This window comes from Brachionichthys hirsutus, chromosome 9, assembly GCF_040956055.1.
Source record: "Brachionichthys hirsutus isolate HB-005 chromosome 9, CSIRO-AGI_Bhir_v1, whole genome shotgun sequence".
NCBI classification, from domain to species: Eukaryota; Metazoa; Chordata; class Actinopteri; order Lophiiformes; family Brachionichthyidae; genus Brachionichthys; species Brachionichthys hirsutus.
In genome coordinates, this window is record NC_090905.1 from 4612358 (window position 1) to 4631323 (window position 18966).

Here is an 18966-nt window from a genome sequence, read left to right on the forward strand (position 1 = left end):
ACACAGAGCACTTTGGATTGAAAGACGAAGAGAATAAGACCTTTCCACCTTCTGAACCAAAGCTGTCAGTGAAATGAAAAACTGGAACACCCACATCTAAAATAAAAAGTAAAATAATGTTTGTTTCAAACTGAAACAGACACGGACCTTTTCAAGTAGGGGATTGTCAAACCAACTATATTTATTGGATTTTTAAATAAATAAATAAAGAACTAATATTAATAGACGGATGTTCCCATGTATTTTAGGTAAAGCTCAGGCTATACATTTCTGGAGGACTGCATAGTAATGGAGACAGAAGGTGACAGATTAAACTAAAACATATGGTTTCCAATTTACGTTTGGTGCTTAATGCAAAAAGTAAAACAGATAATGTACTACTTTCACAACCATACATTTCATACAATAGTGTTGGTGTACAGTGGAGTATACAAAAGACTCACAATGCACACATTTCAAGATCAAGTGCTCAACAGGGATCAGTGACTTTAATAAAGGAGAATGTAGGACCTATTCTCTAAGACGACTTATGTAAATCTCTGACAAAACCAAATTGCGTAACTTTTCCCCCCAAAAGCTTCTTTGTCTAGACTTCATTATATTCCCTGTAAAGGCCATGAATGCCTCGGTCCCGCGGTAATTTGATTAATCCACCCGAAGCGTAGCCAGACGGTAAGAGCCTGCTCCGTTTCTCTCCACTCCATTCAGCATTGCAAATCTCATTTAGGATTTTATTTCACGGCATTTATATAATCTAATTTCCCTCAAAATATTTATTTTGTTTGTTTCAGTTCTCAAAAAGTTACTTCATTTAACTTGAATATCTGATTGATCCAACATTAGTGTTGCTGCCGACGGAGTGGCTTTTACTGACTTGAAACTGATCATATATTTGTAATATATTTTCAGAGTGCCGTGGATCCTGTAGGGAGGGAAGACAGGACTGTTTTGAAAGTCATGGAAAACTTTGTGTTTGTATTTTCATTTTCTGCCCTTGGCATTCTTTATGCCATGAACAACGTTCCTGCATTTCAAGAGTGAGTAATTTACTAATTTCAGCATACTTTGTTTTATCTGCAGGACCACACTTCTCCCATTTGGGGCAAATGCTGTAAATAATTGTGACAAAATTGTCACAGTAACTTTTCCGCAACAATATCAATAAATTACAATGCATGCAATCAGTTACTATTCTAATAAATATCTACGTTACAATCAATACTATTAAAATGTTAGTATAATTACAAGAATATAATCGTGTATGTGATCAATTGTGTATAAAGCAGTATACTTTACCACCACTAGAGTACACTCTAAGCTTAAAACACAAAGCCATACAGCATATTTGCTTGTGTTGAATCAATACCTCATAAATCCTTGACCATGTTGATTCCGGCTACAGTAGTTCCATAATTTTCCTGTAGTCTGGCAGTTTTTTTAGTTGCGTTAACCATTTACATAATTAAACGTGACATTTCTATAAAGGGCAAGACAATTAATAGACAACAAAAAGAAGGAAATGTCAACAGAATTGGGAGATAATTCGTTATAATGTTGAAGGCAATTATGCTTTTTAGCCACGAGGGATTAGTTTCTTATTCAAAGCTGATCTGTTTAAATCTTTATAGTATTTTCTGCCATTTGTAATTCCAAATCACAAGACTCTAGGAGCAAATTAAATGTTCCTTCACTCTTTCTTTGCCCAATTTCTTGATTTCTTCTGATAGACCTTTGTACTCCTTCAGCACGAGTATCTCTGCTGCCCTTTCTTTTGTCTGTGTGAACACTGACAATCAGTTCAGACTATACAGACGAGATTGATGAATTTCTCTCGACTTGCAATATGCCTCCTGCTCTCCCACTGTGCAAACACACACTATTGTGTGCATAAATCTTCCCGCACTGTTGAATCGGAGCCGTAGCAAGGGAGCTTCCCTTTGCTCTTACAGCATTTGTTTTCCTTATGTGAACACATAGTGAGCTCTCCAAGAATGCAATGCTATTTATTGGGAGATATCTCCTGCACTTGAAGCTTTTCCAGTGCAAGGCAGAGGTACCTTTGACCAGCAAACACAGAGGGCACTGCTGATCTAACTGGTGGGGGGGCTTTGCGTTCTGCTTCCCCACACCTCTTCCTATGATTGATTACACCTTGGTCAATTCATGCTTTGTAGCCACTGGATGTTTATGACCACACACCATTTCATCATTCTCTTTGCACTTATAGCAAGGTAATTATGAGGTTTCAAAAATACTGTCTATGACAAAACAAACTATCTACTGCAAATAATACAATAAGAAAAGAGGCCGACTCTTAAATTTAAAAGATGCTTTTACTGCATGAGTTTTATCAGCAACACAGAATGTGCATTTAATTCAGATATTAAATGACTCAGCTTTTTAAAAGGCAACATGTGACAATTTGAACTCGGGAGAGTAAATTCTGCGTGACACTGCCGTCTCACCTGGAGCCTCCAGTCACCTCGAGTAGTGCCTTTTGGTCTCTCTGGGTGCAGCGCATTTATCACATAGATTTTCCTTCACACTTCGCTGCCATTTTTCCCTGTATTAACTGCGGAGTGAATATAATTGTCATTGGCTACCCATTTATCATCATTTTCTAATTTGGTACTGCGGAAACAACTTCCTTGGGAGAGCCTAATTAGTAAAGAGAATGAAGCAGAAAATCAGAGGAGATGTCTAAAAGCATAGAGTCAGCAGTGAGACTAAAAACAGTTTTTATTTGATCAACAGACGGTTGAATTCTTCTTCTTTCACAGGCCCTTTGTGATCCTGGAGATCGGCGTGGCTGTGTTGGCGATTGTGTTTCTGTTTTACTTTCTCATCACTCGTGGCAACCCGCCCAAAGATCCCTTATTCTTTGGTAATTGACACAAATATGTGCATTTCTCAACTTATTTGTGTTGTATTTCTAAATACAACCACCGTGTACTGAGGTGAATCACGACATTGCATTATGTTAGAGCTGATTCCAACCCCTAGACAAGGGTTTCAGAACCTTCACTTGCAACACAAGTGAGAACTTGAAATTAGTTGACTATGATTTCACCTTGTATGTTGAAAGCTGCTTAGAATGATCAGGCTCAGAGCAAAGTGCAGGCATACAATCTGTAAGCCATGGACCTTCACGGCACTCATTTGACCTTAGAGCCATTCTTTTGAGCTGAGTCCTAACGTTGACCTTGGTGCAAAGTCATGTCACAGAGCTTGCATATAAAACCGCTCATATTTCACTTCTGCACCTTCACACACCTTTAATTAAGCTTTTCTGCAGGGATTGGTGTCCTTTTTCTTACCTTATGTTGTGTCTCGCTAACAGTCATGATCTCCAATTTTAGTCAAGGGCTTCTGAAAACACATCCCTGCAGCAGCTGCCAGAGGCTAAGCTTTATGACAGCCTCTTCTCAATGACCCAGAGCCATAATCTCACTGTTCGCTCACCTTTCAGATGTCAGAGATAAACTGTAATTGTCTTTAGGATTACAGACTCGCCGGTACACAGGAGAGACAAACTGTGTGTGTGTGTGCATGCACATGGATGTTCAAGCAGTGCGTAAAGGACAGATAAAGGAGAGTGATACACCGATCTTAAGCCGTGGTATCTACAGAGAGATGCCGCGTGTCATAACACACAGTTATAATGACATTCAGCAGAGTCCAGGTCGTAAATCACCGTGATGGCTTTTACAGTTCCCTGCGAATCCATCCACACACGAATTAGTCATTAGTGTGTGGATGCCCTTTCTTTCTATTTACATACTATAAACTGTCCAGCTACAGTTACCAGCACAGCATATGGATATTGAATGCCTCCTGATGGGTGTCTGCAGTTGTAACCATGGAGAAAAGTTCCATTGTGTCATATTGTGAGCCCACATTCTGTGTCTGCCATTGACTCATCATTTACTCTCAAATGGGTGAGTTATCTATATATTAGCAGTTTATAATCGGTAACGGAGGCACCAAGTGTGTGCCGAAGCTTGTTGCTGCTCCCATAAAATGTGATGTCGTTTCATGTTGAAACGCACACACTAAAAGGCCGCTTGTTATGATCTGAGCCACCTGCGAGACATTTCTGGTTGTTATCTGATGAAATCTCCACCAAGCTGCAGGCAATGTGGCACCAAACAGCCCTGGGGCCAAAGGGTAAGATTGTACTGCTTTACATTTATGGATTTTTGCCATTGGACACTTCAACTCATCAGCGCTTCACCGCTGATCCCTTTCTGTGAAAATAGAAGAAGACTGTTCACCGTGGTCTCAAAATAAATATGCCTCCAGCGCTGTGCAATATATCAATTTACCAGTATATCAAATTCAAAAAAAGCAAATTTTAAGGCTTGAAAAAGATGAGGTGTTAGTTACACATTTAGCTTGAACTTCTTTGTCATTTTGCTGCTACTATATTTATATTTCTTTTGTAGTTTTTGCAGAATTTTCTTTTACTTGCGTCATCGACCTGGTTAGTGCCTTGGAGTATGACGGCATCATCTCTGGCTTTATGGAGTTCTACAGAAAGACAGTAGGCTTATTTGATTATTCTCACATCTAAAATGCTGATAATTAACCTGCAGCGGTAACAACATAGATGTGATGCAAACATCCGACAAACAACAGTAGTGAAACCAATAAAAGCGCACAGCATCCCTCTGGAACCTGCTATCTGTCATCATTCCATCTGTGTTGTAGGGAGAACCTTATCTGGGAACCTCCTATGCCATCATGATGTGCTATTGGGATGGAATAGCACACTTTACTATGTATCTGGTGATGATCAGCAGGATAACAGACAGGTGAGTGATGGTAAAGTAGGTTCACATCAAGCTCATCGATGTCTCTCTCCATCACAACATATCTAAAGTGGCTATATTGATCTGTATGAAACAATGCAACAAAGCAAACAACTGCTTAGGAGTTTGTAAGAGATAAAAGTAGCAGTAAAACTAGATTTAAGTTGAGATAAAGATTTCCACATTACACAATCATTTGCAGACCTTTTTTTTTTTAATCAATTTTTGAACATATCTGATTTCAAATAAGTGTAAAATGCAGCTGAGGGGAAATGTTTCAATGAGCAGAATGGGCAGCATAAACTAATATTTACATTTGCAGGTCCCTTAGAGATTTCTTTTTTTGTCTTAATGTCCTGCCAGTGAGTTCAAGAGTTCAGAGTGAGCGCTGCCTTGGGGGGCAGGTTTTATCATGGAAATTAAATTGTCTTTTAAACAATATCATCTTCTTTTTTTTTCTTTTTTTTTTACAGTTGAGAAGAACTGCGCCAGGCTTTATACTGCATAACTATTTGTATGATGGATATGTCAATTATACCATTATAGAGCCATGAGACTAAACAAAACTTGTTTTATCACACTTGCTTCACCCTCTATCGTTTTTACGATAATGGAATCACTCTGTTTTTTGTTTTTTTGGTGTCTTTCCCAGGAAAGCCTACCGTAGCCTGGGCTTATTCTGGGCTGGCTCATTGTGTGCCAACATGTCCGTGTTTATCACTGGGATAGCGGCAGGTGAGGCTCATCTTCTGTCTGTGTGCCGCCAGTGTCACAGTGCAGAAAGCAGGCCTCAAGCCTCTGCTGTTGGGATTTAAAACTGCATACATAAGTGTCACAAGATCAAAATATGCAGTGATATGTTGTTCTGATGGTTGTGTTAGACACTGAGATGCGAACCTGTGGAGGCTTTATTTAGAAGCTTAGCAATCAATCGGCATTGAAATGGGTCTTTTCTATATTGCAGGTAAATATGGATCATTGATCCAACCAGCCTTCTGGCTCAACTTTGTCTTTCTGCTGATGCCTGTATGGGGAGCTGTCACGCTATTTAGCAGGCCCAAGGACAGACCACTCATTGGTGGATATAATGTAGGACCAACATAAAAATAATTTCCAAGAAATTAGTTTTAGGAAGGTCACTGAATGTGTTTAATATTTTAGTTTGTGTACCTTAATCTAGAAGACATTGGTTGGGATGTGGAGCTACAATGTTTTACCACATTTGAGTATGTTCACCGGCACTGTTTCTTTATCCAATATCTGAATCTCGATCACAGAATTCTTCTGTTACCTTGCTATTTTTGGACTGCTGTCATGTGTGCCATTTTCTGCAGCAAGTGGCACTAAAATAGTTATTAAGTGAACAGGTCACGCAGCCAGATGTGCAGTTGAGGAGTCTAATATTTCCTCCAGGAGTTGGTAGAGCTAAAACGAGGGTGAATAAATGACATACATTCACAGGCTGGATAAAAAATGTGAAGAAATGAAAGTGTTTTTTTTTAGGGAATATGTGAATGTTTTGACAAATGTAGTTGAAAATTTGTTAAAATTATGGTCAAAGTTTTTCACAATTTTTTCCACAAATGGCCAAAATAGAGCTGTAATGAATAAAAAGCATGACAGAGAGGCCTGATTCATGCATTATTGAATTCCACTCTGCACACTTATTGAAGTGCAAGTTAGAAAGCGTTGAAACCACAGCCTTGACATACTGTACCATCGTGCTGATGCATTCCCACAGGCCCAGCAAGCCCAGAGCATGAAGTTAATCTGGCGTCCCTTGGATCTGATCTTGGTGCTGCTCTTGTTGGTTGCCATGGCTTTCACCATTCTCAGAGGCTTGGTGAGTGACACTAAACGACATCCATGTCATGGATAGAAGTAAGGGCACGGCTGCATTCTTCTTCTTGTTGTTTATTGACTGAACGTCCAGGATTTTTAGCAGAATGTAATATTTACGTATTACAAGCTGTACATTCTACGACTTGAGAACCATGGGAATGCTTTGCATTCGTTTTAAATTCCATAAAGAATGAGGACAGGATATTGTGTATTATAACATCATTTCTGTCAAAAAAATGATGAATATTGAGGGAATAGTAAATAAAGAGGAAAAAGTTCAACATTCCTAGAAACACTTGCATTACCTTCCTTACCAGCAGTTCATGAGAATACATGCCTGTATAGTAAATAAAGCTACATCTAATAGCTGTTAGCTTAGCCTAAACTAACCTGCAAGAAGGACCAAAAAAAGCAAAATATTTTTCTAAATTTTTTAAAATACTGTATTAATGAACCATATTTAGTGGGCCATTGTGGTTAATACCAGTTGCATCCATTTGGATGCTCAATTCTGCAGTTAGTGTAAGGGGATAATAACATCTCTTTCAGTGGTGCTCTTTCATATATATGGTGAGGTGTTAGATTGTCCACCCTCTGTAGGCGGCTCTGGACTCTCCCATAGAAGCCTGCGCGGACTACCTGAGGCACTATGAACCCTACCTGAAGGATCCCGTGGGCTACCCCAGAGTTATGGTGAGTGCTTTCTTCTCTTTCCGCCTCCACACAGGCAGCAGCAGCAGTAGCTGAATGCTCTTCAGACTGTTTTCAATGGCCAGTCACATAATGGACTGCTTTCATGGATATCACTCTGGGTGGGCTGCAAGCTTGCCCTCATCACCTCCACTCTTTTAGCCCGCAGCTAATCCCAGAGACATTTTCATCATTAAAGCGACAACGAGTGAGGGTTGTGAGACCAGCGCATCTTTGAGGCTCACAGGAGATACAAAGATGTGTCAGTTGGATAACAGATTATGGATGTGCCCGGGTGGCGTCTGCTCCTTTTATGCTGCTGACGACACGACTGTGGGTTCTCTGTACGTTTACACAGCTCTGTCAATAGGTTATCCAAAGACCGCGTCAGGGTGCTGACGAGATCAGACATACAAACCGCATACTGAGAACTTGATAAGATAATCCCTCACCCAAAGCCCCCCATCAACACATCAGTGGGTGGGAAAGTGTGTGTGTGTGTGTGTTGTCGTGGGTTTTTGTGTCTGGTTCTGCAGTGAGTGACCTGGTCATTCACTGATGATGGTGAAGGTGAAGCAGGATTATTTTTTTTAATATATTGATTAACAGCGGATTAATTTAAGACTGAGTAGAATTCCGGAATAACTGGAATTCAACTCAGCAGGAGATGAAGCGAGACGATCTATGATGATAGACGGTAATATGTTCAGTGGTATAATTTGAGGGTTTTAGAAAATGGCAAACTGGCTCTCAGGCTGCCAATATTTTAAGATGAAGGTCAAATAAGATGCTGTTAAGATCCTTGTGTGAGAACTTTGTGCTTAAGGTGTGAAGTACACTGCACTTAACACCTTAGAGATATCGAGATTTTATTTGGCATTTTTCATTTCGCAAAAAGCTCATTTTCCTTCTTCAGATTTCAGGAGGGTAATGCTGAAGCTTTTTTTTTTTTTTTTTAACTGTACTGCATTGGTCACATTTAGAGTAAAGGATTCCATTCAACATGAGATTTAATTGAGTGGATTTGATCAAATGAGTCACAGCTAGTTGGAGCACCGGAGTCATAAAAACTCTTATGTGACTTATTATTGGGTTCTAACTGGAGAACCGCAATGAGAAACACGCAGAGAGCAGGTTCAGTCGGATAAAACTCCAGAGAGGAGAGGTGAATAATGACATAAAACAGAAACAACGGACTATGACAGAAAAAACATAAATGAAATAACCTCAGTAGCTGCGCCGGGTGTGCCAATTAGTACGTTCACTTTTCTATTTTTTGTTGCGCAATTTTATGCATTCTAAGCTGCCCTCTTCTGCATTCAGTGCGAGGAGGAGGACTGCGGGGTAAGACAATTAAGAAGTGCTGCATCAATGGTTGAGGACCGGCAAACAGCGGAGACTGACAGTGATTGAGTGGCGAGTCTTTCAGTGCAGTGTTTCGGATCCATAATCCCCATTCACTCGCTTTGATTTAGACTAAAATCTCAGCTCCCGTGTAAAACAATGAAACCACATATACCGATAAGAGCCGCGGGAAATGTGGAGAAAAGCCGTCAAAGAATATATTCACCGTATTGAATGCTCATAAGTCATTACTTTGTTTATAGATGCTGCACTTATCCTTTTATGGACTTCCTCTCCTGGGTGCTTTTGTCTATGGACTCCTGAAGCCCGGGTGCACATGGATGTCAGACTGGACTCTGTTCTTTTCCGGGGCCATGATTCAGGTAACGCCACATAGACAAACAAGAGAAACGGAATATCTCTGACACATGCTCTTGTATTCCAACTGTAGCGAGTCATCAACCTGTTCATAATTACCTGAGCCATGTGTAGTTAGCCTGCTGCTGGCCTTCTTCTGTATTTCTCTCATAATAACCTGAAAGAAAGATTGCAACCAGGAGGAAACACCCGATTAACGGTTTCTTTTATCATGCATAAGAGACGGCACATTCCCTCCAACAGCCAGCAAATCACATTTATGCGTCTACCTTGCAACGGTTTTCCTATTAGCATCATTCTCTGTTTATTTTAACAGTATACACTAATGAGTGGAGAAGAAAGACTGAGGATAATTTCCTCCCTCCTTGAAGTTCCTCAACTTTCAAGGTTTCAAATAACCTGCTATCAGAATGGGAGAAAAAAATAAATAAATCTGGCAATAACTGTGTTGGACAATCTGCATCACAACAACAGAATCTAACATCTTGCCTTGTTTTCCGTGTCTCCTCACAGTGTCAGTGGGCCCACATCGGAGGCTCCCTCCACTCTCGCACTGCATCTCAGTTTCAGATCCCAAATGATGTGTTCTGGTCTGTGCTGGCAGCAAACATGCTTTATGCAGCTACTCCCCTGCTGTTGGCCTTGCGTGTTCAAAATAGCCCCTATTTCTTCCTGAAGATCACTCCCTTTCCTGGGCAGACAGGTTTACCAAACAGTGAAGAGAAAGATACCAAGTATAAAGACAAGTAGTCTGGAAATTCTTCATTTGGTCTGACATTTGAAGTTAATTGCTTCTCTGAGGATTCATGAAGAGCTGTTTTATTGCATGTTTCGTCAAAGTGCCATAATAAAAGATTGTTTCGCTCCCTGTATCTGGATTTAATTATTGTTTAAATGTTTGTTTTAATTTACTGCCAACATTGCACAAACAACAAGTACAAGATCAACCAAGGAAGGTCTCACTTTATGATTTAACTTTGCGCCCTGTATTTTCAGTGTACTAATGAAGCACTTATTTTAAAATGTGCCTGTTAGGAACATCCTAATTACTTGGCGTCTGGTGTTGCTGCTTAAAAGCTCCACAGCTGTAGAAGCTGCAGGTCCAGACCCGCCATTTCCAAAAGGAAACTAAATGTTTCAACCATACAGTCATGTAATGCCCTAATGCATTAATCAGTTAGTTAGAGGCATTCTCAAAACATGAGGAGCACTAGAATTATTCTGATAAGAATGATTTTTAATCATTTCTGCCTCTGCGGTTCCATGGAATTGACTAATTTTAAGACTGGATGCAAGAAATATAACAACTGTTCATAAAAAATCAAATAAACAATTCAAATCGGGAAATATTGATAAAACAATTTAATGCATAATTATTTTTTTCTGGGATTCAAAATAATTGGTCAAGGCTAGGGAAATATTTTAAATAAATCTTCTGTAAAACAAATGATAAAGGATGCCAGTGAAATATTCCGCGTCAACATTTTCTCACCATAATTATACCGACTATAAATGATTGGACACTTCCCTTGTATATCTATATTACAGGGTTGCCATGTACAAAACTCATTTGAATACAGCAAACACGCTTCTCAAATTGAAACTCTTCTTTCCGTGTCCTATGGCAGAGACTTCTTTAATTCAAAAACGAAATAGCCAATCTTTCCCTTTGAGCACTTCTCTCTCCACACTTTTTTCAAACATGGCCTTTTAAATCTTCAAAATTCCACCTACTAAATTACTGCAGATCGAGATCTCGAACCCATGGCTCATTTTTATACCTCCTATTTGAGAAAACGACCTCCCTCCCAGATAACATGTTATCTAAGAAAAGATTCAGTGCCACAACAATATTGGAATAGAGTTACCCAGAGTGTAATGCATTTCTCCTCTTGTAATAAGTATGTAGGAGGATCATCTTTCTCTGCTTTCGGGTCCGTAAACTGGAGCAAGTATTCTACAAAGGCCTTGGCTAAATCCTGTGGATGCAGGGCAGAAGCTATTTTTTGCTCATGTCTGAGTAAACAATTCATTATTAAAGATGACTTGAACCAAGCCCTCTCGTTAATTTTATTGTCATTCTAACGGAGGGCTCTAAAAGTGTCTGCAACTGATTTTGACAGTATTACACCCAGAATAAACAACAGCCTGGTTTATTCCACATTATTCCTGAATTTCACACATTTCTTGGTTTGTCAGCAGGCGTATGGCAAAGCAAATAAAAGAATAGATCAATAAATGAAATAAAAGTGTAAACCATATATCTATAAGTGCATGAATCATCAGACTATGAGTATGAAGGCTCGATTGAATTAAAGGGAACCAAAACTAGGGCTATGGGGTACACCCTGGACAAGGCGCCAGTTCATTGCAGGGCCACACAAAGACAGACAATCATTCACGCACACGCTCACAGCTATACGGACAATTTAGTATTTGTGCTTTAGATCACATTGCTGTGAAATCATTGCTGCGATAGACTACTTTGGTACCAAGTTTGCATAATCCAATATGCTGTGTCATCGGAAGTTTGCCGGACCCAAAAACGGAGCTAGTTTCCCTGCAGTCAGATCAGCGATGGGACTGGAAGCACAGAGAGAGGGAGAAAGGGAGGGAGGGAGGGAGGGAGAGAGGCGAGTGCTACTGCAAAACAGCATTCAACCTGGGCTGAGGACTTAAAGGGTGCACAGCAGCCCATCATCTTCATCCAGACATTAATCCTGCTGTGACAGCCATGGTAAGTTCAATTCTGTGCTCCGTTAGTAAGGCTCTGCCCTGCAGTTCTCCGTGCTGCACGAGGGCTGTGAGGATGTTCACTGGACTGGCCCAGGGCTGTTTATAGTGTGCATGAAAAGTGGCTGGTGAAGCTGCTTACTTACTTTGTGCTTCACTGGGGCCTGTTTAGATGTACTGCTGCAGTGCAGGGAAGGACATGCTCATTTGCAGGTGACCGGACAATGCAGACCTCTAGCGGTGTAGCAGACGTAGCACCCTGTATGCTGTTGTTCTGATATCAATGAATCCAAAAAGAATTAAAGCACCAACATCAGTTTATGTAACTGAGGTTGCGATAAAAGATTGTATCGCACGGTTTCTCCTTTGCAATCAATTGTGGACAGAATACACATAAATTGGCAACCATAGCAACTGCATTCATAATCTGAAGAGCGCTTGTAAAGATAAAGGCACTGTACCAGAATACGCAGCATTAACTTCAAGGAGGAACACTGTTCTCCAGGAAGGTGATCGTTTTTCAGTCACCATAGAGATTATTCACAAAATGTCTCATCTTCGCTCTTCTTCTTTGGTTTTGTCTAATATTTTCAGCAAACACACGAGCAGCAGTTTTCGTCAGCAACCAGGACGATTTTGTCTGCATACACTTCTTTGTTTACTGCAGCCCCCCCCGGTGAACCGAGCATGCTTCACTCACAACTTTAAAAATACTGCCTCTCTCTTCAACTGGCAGCTGGTGGTGAAGAAAAAAAAAAAAAAACCCAAGTGCTAAACAAGCTTTAAGTTTTGAGTATCGTGTGAGGACTATTCCCTCTCATTATGTGACTGTGAGCTGCACAGCTGCATAAATCCGACGTGTGTAGCAGGCTGCTGCTTGACAGTGTGACACTCGACTCAAGCACAGACTACGTCGCCAAACCTCATTTTCTTTGGAAGTAATCAATTAACCAATACGTTCATTTTGGTCCCACTCGCTGAGCAGCTTACCCCCCCCCCAACATACAAATGCAGCATGAGTTCTGTGGTGGAATTTCAGTCTGACTGCAATGTGACAATGCAACATGATATTGTTTGGCGTAAGTTTGCGGCCTATAAATGTTCATTCATCATTATTTATAGAAATGATGTCACTGTTGCCATTGCACCTTGGCTAAGGTTTAGGTCTTAACTGTTCCCTTCTTTTCTTGGCACATCTATGATAAACACAGTTCTCTCTGTTGCATCCTTTCCTGCCGTTCCCAGCAGCCGTGGCCTCTGGCTTTGATGGGTTTGGCTCTGACGTCTGGCCTCTCTGTGATGTCCCCACCTGCCGATGCCGGCAAGGGAAGGCGAAAGGTGGTGCACGTGCTCGGTGAGGATAGTTTCTGTCTTTTCTGTCTCAGACAGCTCACACCAAGGAGGAACGCTCCATTCTGCAGCAGAAAGCATCACAGACACACATTGTCTTTAATGTAATTCATGTACGATTTTATTTAATGTTAAGCGATGCATTTGAGTCTCGGGAAAATGCTAGCAATAAGGCATAGACAGGGCTTAAATATCTAAAGGGAAAAAAAAGAAAGAAGCTAAGCCTTAAAACTGTTTTCCAGCACTGCTGTCAGTGTGAGAAAATCATGCGTTTAAAGTTTTGATAGAGCAGCACTTGATGCTTTCATGGCTGCTGCTGACAACTTTACAGAGCGCAGTACGCAGTCACAGGGCTAATTGCCAGCTGTCATAGATAATTGCAGCCACCTTTATCTGGTCACAGCACAACAGAAAACCTCTTGCAGCCACTCTTTAAATGTGTTACCCATTTTGAAGAGGAGGCCTCTGGTTGTCATTAGCCTTGTCGAATTTTGTTGATTTTTTTTTTTCTTTATTTATTATTTTTTCATAAAATCAATACGGGCCTTCCCTTTTCCTCTCCGCTCCCACAGAGGATGACACTGGAGCAGTGATAGTGCAGACAGCGCCCGGTAAAGTGGTGACACATCGTGGCGGCTCCATCACTCTGCCCTGCAGATTCCACCATGAGCCGGAGAAAACCGATCCTGCACGGATCAGGATCAAATGGACCAAAGTCACTGATAAGCTGCAGTTTGAGGACATTTTTGTGGCACTTGGAAGGTGAAACTATTGATACTGATACTGTAGGTTTTGGAGCAAGGCCACATTAGTTGGGCATCCCCCCGTCTTCTGTGTGTTTTCAGACTGCAACGAGTATTTGGACCGTACAGAGGCCGTGTTTTTCTGGAGCAGGCGGGACCAGGTGACGCCTCTGTGATCATCCACAATGTCACATTGGAGGACTACGGACGCTACGAGTGTGAAGTCACTAATGACGTGGAAGACGATACAGGATTTGTCAACCTTGACCTAGAAGGTCAGTAGTGAAAGATCCAGAAGAGTTTATTTTCTTAAATATCTAACAATATCTGTTTGTCGCACAATAAATCTCTAGGCAAAAATGCAATATGCTTATTTCTGCACTGTAGGAGTGGTGTTTCCCTACTACCCACATGCAGGCCGCTACAAACTCAGCTACCACCAGGCAGAGGATGCCTGCAAAGAGCAGGATGCCATTCTGGCCTCCTATTCTCAGCTACACAAGGTTGGCATAAGATTGTCTTGTTGCTCAAATGTCTGTGACATTCAGGAGTAGTAGAGGTCCATTAAAAGTCCAAGGACCTTTCTGGATATATATATATATATATATAGGGAAAAGGAGTTATGATACATAACCAAAACATTTTACCTCCATGATTACATTTAATGCTTCTCTGTAACTTAGTATATATTGTCCCATTCCACAGGCCTGGCTGGAAGGGCTAGACTGGTGTAATGCTGGCTGGCTAGAGGATGGATCGGTCCAGTACCCCATCTCTCATCCCAGAGACCAGTGTGGTCACAAGGACACCCCTGCTGGCATTTGTAACTATGGATACAGGCAGAAAGAAGACGAACGCTATGACAGCTTCTGCTTCACTTCCAAGCTCAATGGTGAGAAGAAAAAAAAAAAGCTAATGTAGGTGGGTGGGCACACACACACGTCTCATTGAAAAGATTATACAAATATTCAACTGAGTTATCAGCGTCTTTGGCTCAGGACTGGAATAAAACGAGGCACTGGATGAGCTGTATTGTTGTCGGATAGCACTGAAAGAGGATATATCATGAGTGTTGTACCCTGGAGACTGTAGGTGCAAGTCTCTGATCTGTGCCTGTGATCTCGGCGGCCTGAGGCCAAGGCTGTGTTGATTCTGCCTCACTAGAGCCACAGTATCCTCTGGGTGCCAAGCACCTCCTTTCATCGCCCAGCTTTATGATTTACATCACATTCCCACAGAGAGTCTGCTTGTGTGTCCGTCACACAAACCAAATGAATGTGTGAGAAAAATAACAATATCTGTCTTCTTAGCACTTTGCATTCAATCTAAAACGTAAAAAAAAAAAAAGCAATCTAAATAAAGGGCACCTCATTTGAATCAGAAATACTTTGGTGCTAGTTTTAATTGAAATGAAGATAGGAAAGTTAAACGACTCCTGATGGCTTTCCCCTGTGTGCTAATTATTGTGGACAGTCTGCTGCGGGCAGGAGGTTTCAGTGGTGGTTGTGACCGAGTGTTGCACGGTCCAGCTGGGAGGTATTTACTGAGGGCCCCCTTGGGAAATATGGGATAATTTCCTGCCTCCCCAATAGCCAACAGTCACACATAAACAAGGATAAAGTCAATAGTTGGGCCAAGAGCAATGCTGAGATTGCAGACATGATTTTCATGCAGGTCGTTGCTCGTTGGTGAAATCGACAACGTCTTTATTCTTGGTCAGGGGAGTTCTTATATTTTTACATTTATGAGGAGAAACTACTTTATAATTCAGTTCAGCCCGAACAATTCAGCCAATCAGGATTCCGATTCTTTTGAATGCTGCTCGGTGAGGAGTCTCCCTAGAGGTGAGATGAAAGCAAAAATGGAAGTGTTTTAAGGGTATGTTTGAGTTAATGTGCTAACAGAATTTTGCCTTTTGATTTTGAACGGCTGTACAGACGGTTGCTGGAATGATTCGATATTCTGGACACAGTCAGGCTGAGATACAAGGAAAACTGGGAATACGCACCCGCAGGACTCGGCCTGTCTCTGGGGCTGTCTCTGGGGCTTAACGTTCTTATTCAAGTGGCTTCTTTCCTTTTGCCCTCTTGAACAATGAAAATGCTTCACTTTTTCAAATGTCTCTCCTCTCCTCTCCTCTCCTCTCCTCTCCCCTTCCCCAGGTAAAGTCTACTTCCTGAAACGCTTTAAGAAGGTGAACTATGCCGAGGCAATGAAGGCTTGCGTTCGGGGTGACTCGGCGATAGCCAAAGTGGGTCAGCTCTACGCTGCGTGGAAATTCCAGCTTCTGGACCGCTGTGAAGCCGGCTGGCTGGAGGATGGCAGCATCCGTTACCCCATAGTCAACCCCCGCACTCGCTGTGGCGGACCCCAGCCAGGGGTTAGACACCTGGGATTCCCCGATAAAAAATTCCGCCTCTACGGGGTCTACTGTTTCCGTAAGGACAATGATGAAACAGCAGAGGGCACTGAACCCATGAGAGGTGCCACAGATATTTTGACAAGGAGTAAGAACAGCAACAACATCCCCGTAAATGCCACAAGGGTGATCTAACATGGAACGACTGAGAGGAGTTTTAAAGTTGACCAATCAGCCGTCACCAACCAATCAGCCTCCATTCATCCCATTTGAAGTAAAATGCTCTCACACAATAAGTACGCACTCAGTTGCAGATTTGCCAGAGAGACACGGCTGATTGTGATTTGTCATTTTGTTCACATGTTTGCACATCTGTGTATCAAGATCATCGTAAAAGAGAGCTCAGATATTATTTTCCTTGTGTGCATCATATTAAATTTTGTATGCATTTCATCATGTTTTCTCCCCTGCTGTGGCTCCTGAGCTCCAGCTTGAGCCAGAATCCCAGTGCCGCTTTGAACACATTTGCTACTATGGACAACATCCAAGATGTCCTGCAAGTCTTGATTGTACCACGTGTAATTGCATGTTTGCAAGTGTCATATTTGGTTAGCAACCCTCGGGCAGCAACATTTTTCTCATTAATCCAGACCTGGAAATGTCATCATCTGAGTTGAACAGGCCAAATAGTCAATCAATATTACACCAGCTCTCAAACATTTGCACCTTAAATACTCAGACATTTGTTATGCCAACATTCTAGCTTAGATATAAGGGTGCATGCATTGCCTGGCTGGGAGTAGTTGCAAAGGCTGGCTTGGAAATACTACTGGGAACACAAAACACCAGAAATACCCATTGGTCTCACATACTGCACTTCTAAGCCCCTTGGGCCTTCAAAGAGCCACACATGATATTCAGTGGCCTTTCTTAGAGTATGATTGCCACTACAGAATAGACTACTGAAACTAAAGTCTTGAAGGTATTGATTTGAGCATGTGTTTGGGTGATGCTTTTCCTCAGATATGTGATGTATGCAAAGGTTTAAGAAAATAAAAGCAATAAACTGAGTGGAGAAATGTAACAAATGTAGACCGATTTGTTTTCATACAGTTTGACAGAACGGTCATGAGCAGGATCTATTTAATATTTTTATCCAGGGTGCCTGTCACACCTTCACACACTAATACCAGTGGTCAAGCCTGGTAACTTACCTTACTATCATAGTTATGTTTAGTTTAAAGTTGACCAACCAAATCACAGCAGCAAAACAAGACCTGTGATTCACAGGATATTAATATTTCAGTTTTCATCATAGAAATCCTTTTTGGTTTGCAGAAATTTTCAGCGCCTTCTCACTATTCCAACTATTCTCAGTGAAATTTTGATTTAATTTAAATCTGAAAATTATGAATGCTACAATGGAATATGAGGTTACATTTCAAATAATAATACTTATTGTCGGAACAGGATTATTTCGTATTTTTTTATTTTACATTTCAAGAAATGCAAAATCATAAAGAGCTCAAAATATGTGCATTGCCACTTTTGCATATAAGCAGAACACTTGCTCCACCACATGTTACATTTAAGAACTTAAGGCACTTGACAAGTGGGATGTTGAGGGATGACTTAAAAGCATCTTAACAGAGCCAGATATCCAGATTATCAGGTGTTCTCTAACAACACACTACTGTAAAAGAAGCTAATAGTGAGGTAAGGCATCTCGATCCACCATTAAATACAGATTCATTGCTACATTGACGATAACTGGGTTAATACTTATATATTAATATTTTTGTTTTGTTCAGGACTAGCAGTTTTGTGTGCATTTGTGGAGGCAGCAGAAATGAAATGGTGAAATGGTGGTTTTTCTGTCTTCACAAATGCACACAAAACTGTTGCCTCCAGCCTGTGAATGTGTGAGGAAAGAATCCAGAGCAGCGCGATGTTGAGGAGGAGGCTGTCAGCCTGAAGATGACGTGAAACCCCTTGTTGTTTTTCATAATCTTCTTGAACTTTGCCAGTGTCATTAGGAGATAATGCAGGATAATACCAGAGATCCCCATCAATTCGCCGTGCCTGCCAGACAAGCCTGGTATCGACCCAAGAACGTGACTATGATGAGCAGTCTTCTTCATTTATCTGGTTGTCTAAAAACCGAGTTATATCGCAGGAATCAGGACAAATGCGAGGACACCACAAAATGCATGGTTTTAAGCCTTTTTCTTACTAGTCATTAGTTTTGAAAGAGAGATGTTTGAATATGCTTATGAAACCTTCATGGACAAGCGCATGCCAGTCCTTGGGGACAAAGCAATTCAAGTATAGTGGCTACAAATCTTTCGCCACTGCTTGGCAACAGAGGAGAGCCGAAAGTCATTTTTTGTCTGTGAATTGAAGAGAAACCCGTTTAGAAGCTTTAATGAGCAGTGTCCTTGGAACTCACCGAGATGAGCAAAGACATTGCTCAGCCAGCCAGGAGCAGGAAGAGGATGCAAAAGAGATGCTATATTCAGTGTGGCTGATTGTCGTTGGAACACAGAATCCGACAGTGTGGCTTGTTCCAGTGTTTTTGGAATAGGAATGAAATGAGTCACATATCAAAGGATATGTGTGTATGGGGAGGGAGAGAGAGAGAGAGAGAGAGAGGGCTGTGTTTTCTGATGCTGTATGGCAATGAAGCTTACTGATAAGAGAGGACTCTCATATTCAC

The 18966-nt window shown here is 41.3% G+C and overlaps 2 protein-coding genes across 2 annotated transcripts; both read left to right on the plus strand.

The window, feature by feature from the left end:
* The first annotated feature begins 957 nt into the window (after positions 1-957).
* Positions 958-9815, plus strand: tm6sf2b (transmembrane 6 superfamily member 2b). The gene is made up of 10 exons (XM_068743214.1): positions 958-1037; positions 2781-2884; positions 4446-4543; positions 4711-4814; positions 5464-5546; positions 5776-5900; positions 6553-6654; positions 7254-7346; positions 8951-9070; positions 9579-9815. Exons 1-10 carry the CDS (start codon positions 958-960, stop codon positions 9813-9815), a joined length of 1146 nt encoding a protein of 381 aa, XP_068599315.1.
* A 3249-nt stretch (positions 9816-13064) lies between these two features.
* On the plus strand, positions 13065-16445 carry hapln4 (hyaluronan and proteoglycan link protein 4). The gene is made up of 6 exons (XM_068743502.1): positions 13065-13152; positions 13721-13910; positions 13994-14166; positions 14279-14394; positions 14597-14783; positions 16054-16445. Exons 1-6 carry the CDS (start codon positions 13065-13067, stop codon positions 16443-16445), a joined length of 1146 nt encoding a protein of 381 aa, XP_068599603.1.
* Positions 16446-18966: the final 2521 nt, after the last annotated feature.